This window comes from Pseudophryne corroboree, chromosome 6 (genome assembly GCF_028390025.1).
Source record: "Pseudophryne corroboree isolate aPseCor3 chromosome 6, aPseCor3.hap2, whole genome shotgun sequence".
Taxonomy (NCBI): Eukaryota; Metazoa; Chordata; class Amphibia; order Anura; family Myobatrachidae; genus Pseudophryne; species Pseudophryne corroboree.
In genome coordinates, this window is record NC_086449.1 from 591,146,567 (window position 1) to 591,159,350 (window position 12,784).

Here is a 12,784-nt window from a genome sequence, read left to right on the forward strand (position 1 = left end):
AATAAAACAAATACATTGGCCCCCGCAGACATAAAACGCAGTAATAGTATTGCTGCACACTGCCCCCCCATTGTAATGCCACACACTGCCCCCCCCATTGTAATGCCACACACTGTCCCCCACATTGCACCCCCTTCCCCCCACAGTAATCAAATAAATGTTAATAAACACTGTCTCCAACCTCACTATAAAGCTCAAGTTCCCCTCTCACCATCAGAGTAGTGAAGAACTGCATTCCATCCCGACATTGGAGCAGTGAGGAGCAGAGCACCACGGAGCAGCACTAGGCGGGTAAGAAGGTGATGTCACATGGCGTGCGTGACCTGTGAGTCACGCCGCGTCAGCATACAGTAGGTCATGGCCCAAGCCGCGGAAGAGCCTTGTGGTACCCAAGCCCGAAGCAGTTACTGCTGCAGCTGGCATTGGGGTGGTAGGCATCTCGGGTGGGCGGGCGGCGGCACATCTGACAACAGCTTGCGGCACACTAGTGTGCCGCGCCATAGTGGTTGAAAAACGCTGGTCTAGATGAAATTTTTCTTCACACAGGTCGCTTCATAATCTATGCCTTCTACTAAAGAAACAAGTGTACTATAAACTTTCTGTATGTGGTCAGACACTTACTTGACATTACTGAAACGGTCACAGGAAAGCATTGTTTTACACAGACATCTCTTCAGGGACCGTCGCTGCAAGGACCGCTGGAAGTCATCATCTAGAGTTTGCACTACATACTGAAGAAATAGGCAGCAAGTCTGGATTGGAGGGAAGGAAAAATAAGAATTTACTCACCGGTAATTCTATTTCTCGTAGTCCGTAGTGGATGCTGGGCACTCCGTAAGGACCAAGGGGAATAGACGGGCTCCGCAGGAGACTGGGCACTCTAAAAGAAAGATTAGGTACTATCTGGTGTGCACTGGCTCCTCCCTCTATGCCCCTCCTCCAGACCTCAGTTAAGGAAACTGTGCCCGGAAGAGCTGACACAACAAGGAAAGGATTTGGAATATAGGGTAAGACTCATACCAGCCACACCAATCACACCGTACAACTTGTGATGATCATACTGTTAACTGGGTATGGTTAACAACTGAGCCTCAGTAACAGATGGCTCATAACAATAACCCTTTAGTTAAGCAATAACTATATACATGTATTGCAGAGAGTCTGCACTTGGGACGGGCGCCCAGCATCTACTACGGACTACGAGAAATAGAATTACCGGTGAGTAAATTCTTATTTTCTCTGACGTCCTAGTGGATGCTGGGAACTCCGTAAGGACCATGGGGTTTATACCAAAGCTCCCAAACTGGCGGAAGAGTGCGGATGACTCTGCAGCACCGCATGAGCAAACTCAAGGTCCTCCTCAGCCAGGGTATCAAACTTGTAGAACTTAGCAAACTTGTTTGACCCCGACCAAGTAGCAGCTCGGCAAAGCTGTAAAGCCGAGACCCCTCGGGCAGCCGCCCAAGAAGAGCCCACCTTCCTTGTGGAATGGGCTTTCACCATTTTGGATGCGGCAATCCAGCCGCAGAGTGAACCAGCTGAATCGTGCTATAGATCCAGCGAACAATAGTCTGCTTCGAAGCAGGAGCGCCAACCTTGTTGGCTGCATACAGAATAAACAGCGAGTCAGACTTTCTGACTCCCGCCTTTCTGGAAACATAAATTTTCAAAGCCCGGACTACGTCCAGCAACTTGGAATCCTCCAAGTCCCTAGTAGCCGCAGGCACCACAATAGGCTGGTTCAAATGAAACGATGATACCACCCTAGGAAGAAATTGGGGACGAGTCCTCAATTCTGCCCTGTCCATATGGAAGATCAGATAAGGGTTTTTACATGACAAAACCGCCAATACTGACACACGCCTAGCCGAAGCTAAGGCCAATAGCATGACCACTTTCCACGTGAGATATTTTAGCTCCATGGTCTTAAGTGGCTCAAACCAGTGGGATTTCAGGAAATCCAACACAACGTTAAGATCCCAAGGTGCCACCAGTGGCACAAAAGGAGGCTGAATATGCAGCACCCCCGGAACAACGTCTGAACTTCAGGCCGTGAAGCCAGTTAATTTTTAGAGAAAATGTATAGGGCCGAAATCTTGACCTTTATGGATCCTAATTTTAGGCCCATAGTCACTCCTGACTGTAGGAAGTGCAGGAATCGACCCCGCTGAAATTCCACTGTAGGGCCTTCCCGGCCTCACACCAAGCAACCTATTTTCGCCATATACAGTGAAAAGTCTTGCGGTCACGTCTTTCCTAGCCTTTATTAGCATAGGAATAACTGCATCCGGAATGCCCTTTTCCGCTAGGATCCGGCGTTCAACCACCATGCCGTCAAATGCAGCCGCGGTAAATTTTGGAACAGACAGGGCCCCTGTTGCAACATGTCCTGTCTGAGAGGCAGAAGCCCCGAGTCCTCTGAGAGCATTTCCTGCAGCTCCGGGTACCGAGTCCTTCTTGGCCAATTCGGAGCAAAGAATATTGTTTACACTCCTCCTTTTATTACAATTCTCAGCCCTTGGGTATGAGAGGAAGAGGAGGGAATACAGAGACCGACTGGAACATCCACGGTGTTACTAGTGCGACCACAGCTATCACCTGAGGGTCCCTTGACCCGGCGTAAAACCTTTTTTAGCTTTTTATTGAGGTGGGACGCCATCTAGTCCACCTTAGGCAGTTCCCATCAATTTGCAAACTGCGTGAAGACTTCCTGATGAAGTCCCCACTTTCCCGGGTGGAGGTCGTGCCTGCTGAGGAAGTCTGCTTCCCAGTCGTCCAGTCCCGGAATGAACACTGCTGACAGTGCGCTTACTTGATTCTCCGCCCAGCGAAGAATTCTGGTGGCTTCTACTCTCGCCACCCTGCTCCTTGTGCCGCCTTGGCGGTTTACATGAACCCCTGCGGTCTGACTGGATCAGAACCGGTTGGTCGCGAAGCAGGATCTCCGCTTGACTTAGGGCGTTGTATATGGCCCTTAGTTCCAGGATATGGGTGTGAAGGCAAGTCTGTTGACTTGACCACAGACCTTGGAAATTTCTTCCCTGTGTAACTGCCCCCCACCCTCGGAGGCTTGCATCCGTGGTCACCAGGATCCAGTCCTGAATGCCGAATCTGCGGCCCTCGAGAAGGTGAGCACTCTGCAGCCACCACAGGAGGGACACCCTGGCCTTGGGGGATAGGGTGATTAACCGATGCCTCTGAAGAGGTGATCCGGACCACTTGTCCAGTAAGTCCCATTGGAAAGTCCTCGCATGGAACCTGCCTAATGGGATGGCCTCGTATGATGCCACCATCCTTCCCAGGACTCGAGTACAGTGATGCACTTACACCTGTTTGGTTTTAATAGATTCCTGACCAGTGTCATGAGCTCCTGAGCTCTCTCTATCGGGAGATAAACCCTTTTCTGGTCTGTGTCTAGGATCGTGCCTAGGAGAGGCAGATGAGCTGTAGGAACCAACTGCGACTTTGGAATATATAGAATCCAGCCGTGTTGCCGTTACACTTCCAGAGAAAGTGATACGCTGTTCAGCAACTGCTCTCTTGATCTCGCTTTTATGAGATCGTCCAAGTACGTGATAATAGTGATACCTTGCTTCCGCAAGAGCACAATCATATCCGCCATTACCATGGTGAATATTCTCGGGGCCGTGGAGAGACCAAACGGCAACATCTGAAATTGGTAATGACAATACCGTACCGCAATTCTGAGGTACGCCTAATGAGGTGGATAAATGGGGACCTGAAGGTATGCATCCCTTATGTCCCGATTCACAATAAAGTCTCCCCCTTTTTAGGCTTGCACTGACCGCTCTTAGCGATTCCATCGTGAACTTGAACCTTCTCAGGTATATGTTCAGGGATTTTTAATTCAATATGGGTCTGACCGAACCGTCTGGTTTCGGGATTACAACATGGTCTAATAATAACACCCTCTTGTTGAAGGAGGGGACCCTTGACCACCACTTGATAAAGATACAATTTGTGAATTGCAGTTAACACTGGCTCCCTCTCTTGGGGGGAAGCCCGCAGGGCCGTCGGTGAGGGGGCATCTTCTCACAGTCCAGCTTGTATCCCTGAGACACAATATCTATTGCCCAGGGATCGAACAGGGAGTGAACCCACTTGTGGCTGAACTTATGAAGGCGTGTCCCCACCGGGCCTAGCTCCGCCTGTGGAGCCCCAGCGACATTGGTGGATTTTTGTAAGGGCCGGGGAGGACTTCTGTTCCTGGGAACTAGCTGCCCGGCTCTGACAAGAAAGGACGCACCTCAGACTTTCTTGTTTCTTTATTCGAAAGGCTGCATTTAATAATGTCGTGCTTTCTTAGGCTGTGCAGGAATATAAGGCAAACTAGCAGAATTACCAGCTATAGCTGTGGAGACCATGCCCGAGAACCCTTCTCCACACAATCCTCAGCCTTCCATATGCCTCTTAAGTCGGCATCATCTGTCCAATGCATATTCTACAGGACACGTCAAACAGAGATCGACATAGCTTTGACTCTAGGACCCAGTATACTCATGTCTCTTTGGGCATGCTTTATAACTATATATCTATCACTTAAGACAGCATCTTTTATATATTTATATTGCATACTAGGGTCTCATCTCTGCTGATAAGGTACCTGTCCACGCTGCCACAGCGCTATAAACCCATGCTGACACCATCGCCGGTCTGGGTAGTATACTAGAATGTGCACGCTATCTGCAGGTTCCCTGAGAATAGCAAGTGCTACCGTCTGTGCAAACAGGACACCCCAGGGGAAGATTCTCAACACATCCTGGCCCTAGTGGGGAAAGGATACAGCCTGAGAATTCTCTTGTGGGAAGCTGCCGTCTCTTGTCTGGAGATTCCCGCTCTTTTTCCTCATGAGAGGAGGGAAATTTACCTCAGCATTCTTCCCCTTAAACATGTGTACTCTCGTGTCAGGGACAGATGAGTCATCAGTGATATGCAAATCATCTTTTATTTCAATAATCATATATTGAATACCTTCTAGCCATCTTGGCTGTAACTTTGCATTATCTTAGTCGACAGTGGAGTTAAACTCCATGTCGATACCAGTGTTTGTTATTATGGATAGTGAGCATTGAGAGACTCTGAAAGTCTCTGTGACATAGGGACAGACCTGGGTAGATTTCCTGTCTGTTCCCTAACCTTATGTGCAATAAATTCACCTTAGCACTTACACATATCCAAACAGGTGTCGGCGTTGTCGACGGAGACACCCTCTCACACACATATCCGCTCTATCACCTCCTTAGAGGAGCCTTTTACCTCAGACATGTCGACACACGCGTACCGACACACCACACACACAGGGGATGCTCTATTTGAGGACAGTTCCCCCACAAGGCCCTTTGGAGAGACAGAGAGAGTATGCCAGCACACACCCCAGCGCTATATAACCCAGGGATTACACTACAACTCAGTGTTTACCCAGTAGCTGCTGTATATACAAATTTTGCGCCTAAATTTATGTGCCCCCCCCCCCTCTCTTTTCACCCTTTGTGTACCAGGATACTGCCGGGGAGAGCCTGGGGAGCTTCCTTCCAGCGGAGCTGTGAAGAGAAAATGGCGCTGGTGTGCTGAGGAAGAAGGCCCGGCCCCCTCAGCGGCGGGCTTCTGTCCTGTTTCTGACTAAAAATGGCGGGGGTTTTACACATATACAGTTTTCCAGACTGTATTATGTGTATATATTGCCAAAAGGTATACTTATTGCTGCCCAGGGCGCCCCCCCCCCCCCCCCAGCGCCCTGCACCCTACAGTGACCGGAGTGTGTGGTGTGCAGTGGGAGCAATGGCGCACAGCTGCAGTGCTGTGCGCTACCTTAATGAAGACCGGAGTCTTCTGCCGCCGATTTTCTCTCCTTCTTCTGTCTTCTGGCTCTGCAATGGGGACGGCGGCGCGGCTCCAGGAACGGACGATCGAGGTCAGGCCCTGTGTTCGAACCCTCTGGAGCTAATGGTGTCCAGTAGCCTAAGAAGCACAAGCTAGCTGCACGCAGGTAGGTTTGCTTCTCTCCCCTCAGTCCCACGTAGCAGTGAGTCTGTTGCCAGCAGATCTCACTGAAAATAAAAAACCTAACAAATACTTTCTTTCTAGCAAGCTCAGGAGAGCCCACTAGGTGCATCCAGCTCTGGTCGGGCACAGATTCTAACTGAGGTCTGGAGGAGGGGCATAGAGGGAGGAGCCAGTGCACACCAGATAGTACCTAATCTTTCTTTTAGAGTGCCCAGTCTCCTGCGGAGCCCGTCTATTCCCCTTGGTCCTTACGGAGTGCCCAGCATCCACTAGGACGTCAGAGAAAACACAATATATATTATACATCTCTAAAGATATAGGCTTGTCTTAACGCAGCCAGAATCCGTATACTTCCTACATGCTTGTTTTAGGACATCGGACAAGTAAATTGTTACATTAGACACAGGTTCATGTTTCTTAGTGGTCTTATGGTCCCCATAAACTTGTGCGATGCCCCGCGACTCAACATCGCGGGGCATCGCACCGGCAGTTCAGGTGCGATGGAATCGCACCTGAACTGCCAAAGTGATTACCATGCGAACATGCGATCGATCGCATGGTAATCACGTGATGGGCACGTCACCGCCGAGTGGGAGCAGCCTCCATCCGCTCCTGGCGGGTGCTCATCGCGCATCGCAGTGCGATATATCGCACGTGTTTTTAAAACACATGCGATCGCACTGCGATTCGATAAATATTAAGTGCAGCACATACTATCTTGAGACGCGAGATTCGACCGGCGTGCCCGCGCATCACGTCGCAAGGTACCTAAAATGTGCATACAATCCTTTGATTTCTCTCACAGATGTGGTTGAAATCGAAGGTTAGCACCGATTATCTCACAAGTGTATGGGCTACATTAGTCCCTACTAGTCTTGTGGGCATGCATTATACAGTTGCACTTCTCTGCCAGTAAAAGTAGCCCAGTGTGGTGACCACCCGTTTAACACTGAACAAGTTAAATGGGTGGTCTTCAGTATGCCGACTGACGGGATCCCGGCGCACAGTATTCCGGCGCCAGAATCCCGACAGCCGGCATACCGACACTTATTCTCCCTCGTGGGGGTCCACGACCCCCCTGGAGGAAGAATAAAATAGCAGCGCGCCACCGTGCCTGTAGCGTGGTGAGCACAGCGAGCCCGCAAGGGGCTCATTTGCGCTCGCCACACTGTCGGTAAGCCGGCGGTCGGGCTCCCGGCGCCGGTATGCTGGTCACCGGGAGCCCGACCGCCGGCATACCATACTGAACCCGGTTAAACATTTCTGTGCACATCTTATCTCCTATATAATTGCCCAGATCTGTCACTCTGTGACTGTGTGGAAAACGCTGGGCGTGGCTAGGAGCTGTCATTGGGTTAGCAGCAGGTCTATCACACCCAGTACAAAGCTGACTGGGCAGAAACGCTCTCCCACACTGGTTACATCCAATGGGAGGCTCTGTCCTTTGGCTGCTGTGTGTTCCAAGAGCAGGATTAACAGTGGGGCTGATGGAGCTGCAGCTCCAGCTCCACACTCCAAAATAGGCCCACTGCATCTGCAGCAACATACCCTCCAACAATTTACACATAAAAATCGATACAAATTTGAAAAGACTTTCAATGGAAGTTTGAAGAGCCAAAAATCGGTACAGACCATAAAAAAAAAAAAATGGTACTGTATCTGCCAAAAAGGTACACTTGGAGGGCATGCCCTCAAGTCACTGCGCTGTAGATAGGGGGAAAAAAACAAACGAGATTTATGAACTTACCGTTGTTAAATCTCTTTCTGCGTGCTACACTAGGCTCCACAGGGAATGACATTGGGGTGTAGAGTAGGATCTTGATCCGAGGCACCAACAGGCTAAAAGCTTTGACCTTCCCAGAACGCATAGCGCCGCCTCCTCTATAACCCCGCCTCCGTGCACAGGAGCTTAGTTTTTGTTAACCAGTCCAATGCAGTAGCAGGCAAAAGGCAAAAACAACTGTCAGTAGCCACATATACCACACTCTCATGACAGGAGAAAGTGTCAGCAGCTAATGCCATACCAACCCAAAGAAGCTAAGTGCGTCAGGGTGGGCGCCCTGTGAAGCCCAGTGTACCTTGCAGAAAGAGATTTAACAACGGTAAGTTCTTACCATAAATCTCGTTTTCTGCTGCGAGGTACACTGGGCTCCACAGGGAATGACATTGGGGATGTCCTAAAGCAGTTCCTTATGGGAGGGGAAGCACTGTAGCGGGCACAACAACCCGGCGTCCAAAGGAAGCATCCTGGGAGGCGGAAGTATCGAAGGCATAGAATCTTATGAACGTGTTCACTGAGGACCACGTAGCCGCCTTGCACAATTGTTGCACCACGGCGGGCCGCCCAAGAAGGTCCAACCAACTGAGTAGAATGGGCCTTAATGGTAGCAGGAGCTGGAAGGCCAGCCTGTACATAAGCATGTGCAATCACCATTCTAATCCATCTCGCCAGGGGTCTGCTTGTGAGCAGGCCAGCCACTTTTGTGAAAACCAAACAGAAGAGAGAATACGACTTTCTGATGAAGGCAGTTCTCTTCACGTAGATACGGAGAGCCCGTACCACATCCAAAGACCGCTCTTTGGAAGACAATTCAGGAGAGACAAAGGCCGGAACCACAATCTCCTGATTAAGGTGGAAAGAAGACACCACCTTAGGTAAATACCTGGGACGTGTTCTAAGAACCGTCCGATCACGCTGAAAAATCAAGACAAGGCACCCAAATCCGACACCCGTCTAGCAGAAGCAATAGCCAGCAGAAACAATGGGGGTAATTCCAAGTTGATCGCAGCAGGAAATTTTTTAGCAGTTGGGCAAAACCATGTGCACTGCAGAGGGGGCAGATATAACATTTGCAGAGAGACTTAGATTTGAGTGGGTTATTTTATTTCTGTGCAGGGTAGATACTGGCTGCTTTATTTTTACACTGCAAATTAGATTGCAGATTGAACACACCACACCCAAATCTAACTCTCTCTGCACATGTTATATCTGCCTCCCCTGCAGTGCACATGGTTTTGCCCAACTGCTAACAAAAATCCTGCTGCGATCAACTTGGAATTACCCCCAATATCTTAAGAGATAGCCACTTAAGGTCTGCAGATTCAAGAGGCTCAAACGGAGACCCTTGCAACACCTCCAAAACCACTGACAAGTCCCAACGGGCCACAGGCCCCCAACACACCCTGAGTGAACGTATGTACATCAGGTAAAGTCGCAATTTTTCTCTGGAACCAAACCGACAAGGCAGAAATATGAACCTTGATGAAGGCCAGACGAAGGCCCAAGTCCAGGCCCTGTTGTAGAAAGGCCAAAAGTTTGGCCGTACTAAACTTGTAAGCGTCATGATTGTTAGATGCACACCAAGCAAAGTAGGAATTCCAGACCCTATGGTAAATCCGAGCAGAAGCCGGTTTCCGGGCCTTCAACATGGTTTGAATGACCGCCTCAGAAAATCCTTTGGCCCTCAAGACGGAAGCTTCAAGAGCCACACCGTCAAAGCCAACCAGGCTAAATCCTAATATACACAGGGGCCCTGAACGAGGAGATCTGGGCGCTGTTGAAGTAGAAGGGGACGCTCTATAGAGAGACCCTGAAGGTCTGAGAACCAATGCCGTCTGGGCCACACGGGAGCGATCAGAAGTAGGATTCCTCCTTCTTGCTTGAACTTCCTTATTGCTCTGGGCAGGAGTGACACCGGAGGGAACACGTATGGCAGCCGAAAGTTCCAGTGCATCCACGAACGCTGCTAGAGGATCCCTTGTCCTTGCTCCTAAGACCGGAACCTTGTGATTGTGTTGAGACTCCATCAGGTCCACATCTGGAAGGCCCCACCTGTCCACGAGGAGTTCAAACACTTCTGGATGGAGGCTCCACTCTCCGGTGTGTATGTCCTGACGACTGAGAAAGTCCGCTTCCCAGTTCCGCCAACTGAAGAATCCGTGATACTTCCCTCATCGCCATGCGGCTTTGAGTGCTACCTTGATGATTGATGTATGCCACCATGGTGGCGTTGTCCGACTGTACTTGAACAGGTCTGTTCTGTATTAAATGCTAGGCCAAGTTCAATTAGTTGAACACCGCCCGCAATTCCATAATGTTTAATCGGGAGGAGAGACTCCTCCTTGGTCCACCGACCCAACCTCTCAGGCTGGCGTCCGTCGTCAGAAGGACCCAGTTGGAGATCCAGAAGGGACGACCCCTGCTCAACCGTTGGTCCTGAAGCCACCAGCTCAGTGACAGACGGACCTCCGGAGACAAGGAGATCATTTGAGACCTGATCCGTTGAGGCAGGCCGTCCCACTTGGCAAGAAACAATTTCTGCAGAGGGCGGGAATAGGATTGAGCATAGTCCACCATGTGGAAAGACGACACCATGAGACCTAGCACTTGCATTGCCGAATGTATCGACACTTGCGGACAAGATAGGAAGCATCGAATCCTGTCCTGAAGCTTCAAGACTTTCTCCTGAGACAAGAACAACCGCTGGTTGTGAGTGTCCAACAATGCCCCCTGGTGCACCATGCTCTGAGCAGGGACCAGGGAAGATTTCTTCCAGTTGATGAGCCACCCGTGGGCTTGCAGAAACTGGACGGTCAGATCCAGATGGCGTAGGAGAATTTCTGGGGAATTTGCCAGGATCAACAGCCGTCATTACCGCCATAACCTTGGTGAAGACTCGCGGAGTCATAGTCAAACCAAAAGGTAATGCCCGAAATTGGTAATGGAGGTTGCCAACCACAAACCTCAGGTATTGCTGATGTGAGATTGCAATGGAATATGCAGGTAAGCATCCTGTATGTCCAGGGAGACCATATAATCCCCAGGTTCCAATGCCAGAACAATAGAGCGAAGAGTTTCCATACGAAACTTGGAGAACCTCACAAATTTGTTCAAGGACCTGAGGTTGAGAATGGGCCGAGAGGATCCATTCTGTTTCGGGACTAGGAACAGCAGTGAATAGTAACCCTTGCCTCCCTGAGCCAGAGGCACCTGTACTACCGCTTCTGTGTCCAGGAGGGACTGTACCACCGAATGAAGAGTTTTTGCCTTCACCTGATCCAAAGGGACGTCTGTCAGGCAAAATCGATGAGGTGGACGATTTGTGAAGGATACGGGTAACCTCGAGTGACGACTTCCCGTACCCAGGCATCGGAAGTGGTCTTCAACCATTCCTGGGTATACCCTTGAAGTCGGCCCCCACCCTGGGATCCCCCAGAAGGAGGCTCGCCCCGTCATGCGGCAGGCTTGTCAGTCTTGGAAGCAGGCTGACGGGCAGCCCAGGCCCGTTTGGGTTTGGGCTTATTGGGTTTGGAAGTGCAAGCCTGTTTTGGGTACGTCTGACCCTTTGCTTTCCCTGAAGGATGAAAGGAGCGAAAGGAAGTACTCTTAGCCTTCGTTACCGAAGGAGCAGTAATAGGTAGACAAGCTGTTTTAGCAGAAGCTAAGTCAGCCACTATCTTGTTGAGGTCTTCTCCGAAAAAGGATGTCTCCCTTAAAAGGGAGTACCTCCAGGGTTTTCTTAGAGTCCAGATCCACGGACCAGGACCGCAACCATAGGATCCGGCGAGCCAGTATGGACGTAGTAGAAGCCTTGGCCGCCAGAATACCGGCATCAGAAGCCGCCTCTTTAATGTAATGAGCAGCTGTGACAATATACGATAAGCATTGTCTAGCATGATCAGAAGTGTTGGAATACATCTCAGCTTCCAACTCCTGAGCCCATGCTTCAACAGCCTCTGCAGCCCATGTCGCTGCAATGGTGGGCCGATGCACAGCACCTGCTAGGGTGTAAATCACCTTTAAACAACCCTCCACACGCTTATCCGTCGGTTCTTTCAGAGAAGTGACGGTAGCTGAGGATACCACCAGCCGCGCCACCTGCGAATCCACTGGTGGGGGTGTTTCTCTGCAGCGAGGGGATAGCGAGCCATCATCTTCCTATGAGGCGTGAATTTCTTTCCTGGATTTTCCCAGGACTACTGACGTATGTCAACTAAATGATCAGAATGAGGTAAAATTTGTTTAACCACTTTCTGAAGTTTAAATCTGTCCGGTTTCTTAGGGGCAGCATCAGGCTCCGGGTCATCAGTAATTTGAAGAATGAGCCTGATAATCTCCAACAAGTCAGGAACATCCACCTGTGAAACAGATTACCCATCAGAAGCTTCAGGATCAGAATCTGTGGGGTCAGCATAAATGCTGTCCTCATCAGACGAGGTGTCTGGAAGATTGGTGGATTGTGCGGAAGTAACAGCCCACTTAGAGGACCCCTTTGACTTAGGCGGGCGAGGGTTAGACTTCTGAGTAGTCAGTGATTGGTTCAATTGCTGTAACTGAGCAGACAGTTGATCTGCCCATGGCGAGTTAACAGCGGGGACCATAAGCGGTTGTACTGGTACAGGAGGTCCCATGGGGCATTAGTCTAGTTACCAGCGTATTCAATAACATGGAGAAAGTAGCCCATTGTGAACCCCCGTTGCTACGGTCCCACTGGGGGGGTAAGGAACCCCCAGAACCTGAACCCTCAGCTGCTATATTTTCCTCAAATGTGTCTGCAGCGTCACCACCACACAATGTGAGATCAGCCCCAGCTCCGTTGCCCCTTGTAGCTGACATATCCGAAAGCAAAATGCAGGGCAATCCAGTACAATATCAGCAGCACAATACCTGACAAGAACCCCCTGTGCAGTCTCAGGGCTGCTGGAGCAGCCCCCCTGTTGTATGCCTGCTTACTGCATGGCACCAACTACAAAACTGAGC

At 50.2% G+C, this 12,784-nt stretch overlaps 1 protein-coding gene across 8 annotated transcripts in view; it reads right to left on the reverse strand.

The window, feature by feature from the left end:
• The window catches only part of SIMC1 (SUMO interacting motifs containing 1), a 116,090-nt gene that overhangs the window by 89,931 nt on the left and 13,375 nt on the right, over positions 1-12,784 (reverse strand). For all 8 annotated transcript variants that reach the window (XM_063928007.1, XM_063928002.1, XM_063928003.1 and 5 more), the window contains exon 5: positions 622-752. In XM_063928007.1, coding sequence (XP_063784077.1) covers positions 622-752 — 131 coding nt within the window. The remainder of the gene's footprint in view (positions 1-621; positions 753-12,784) is intronic.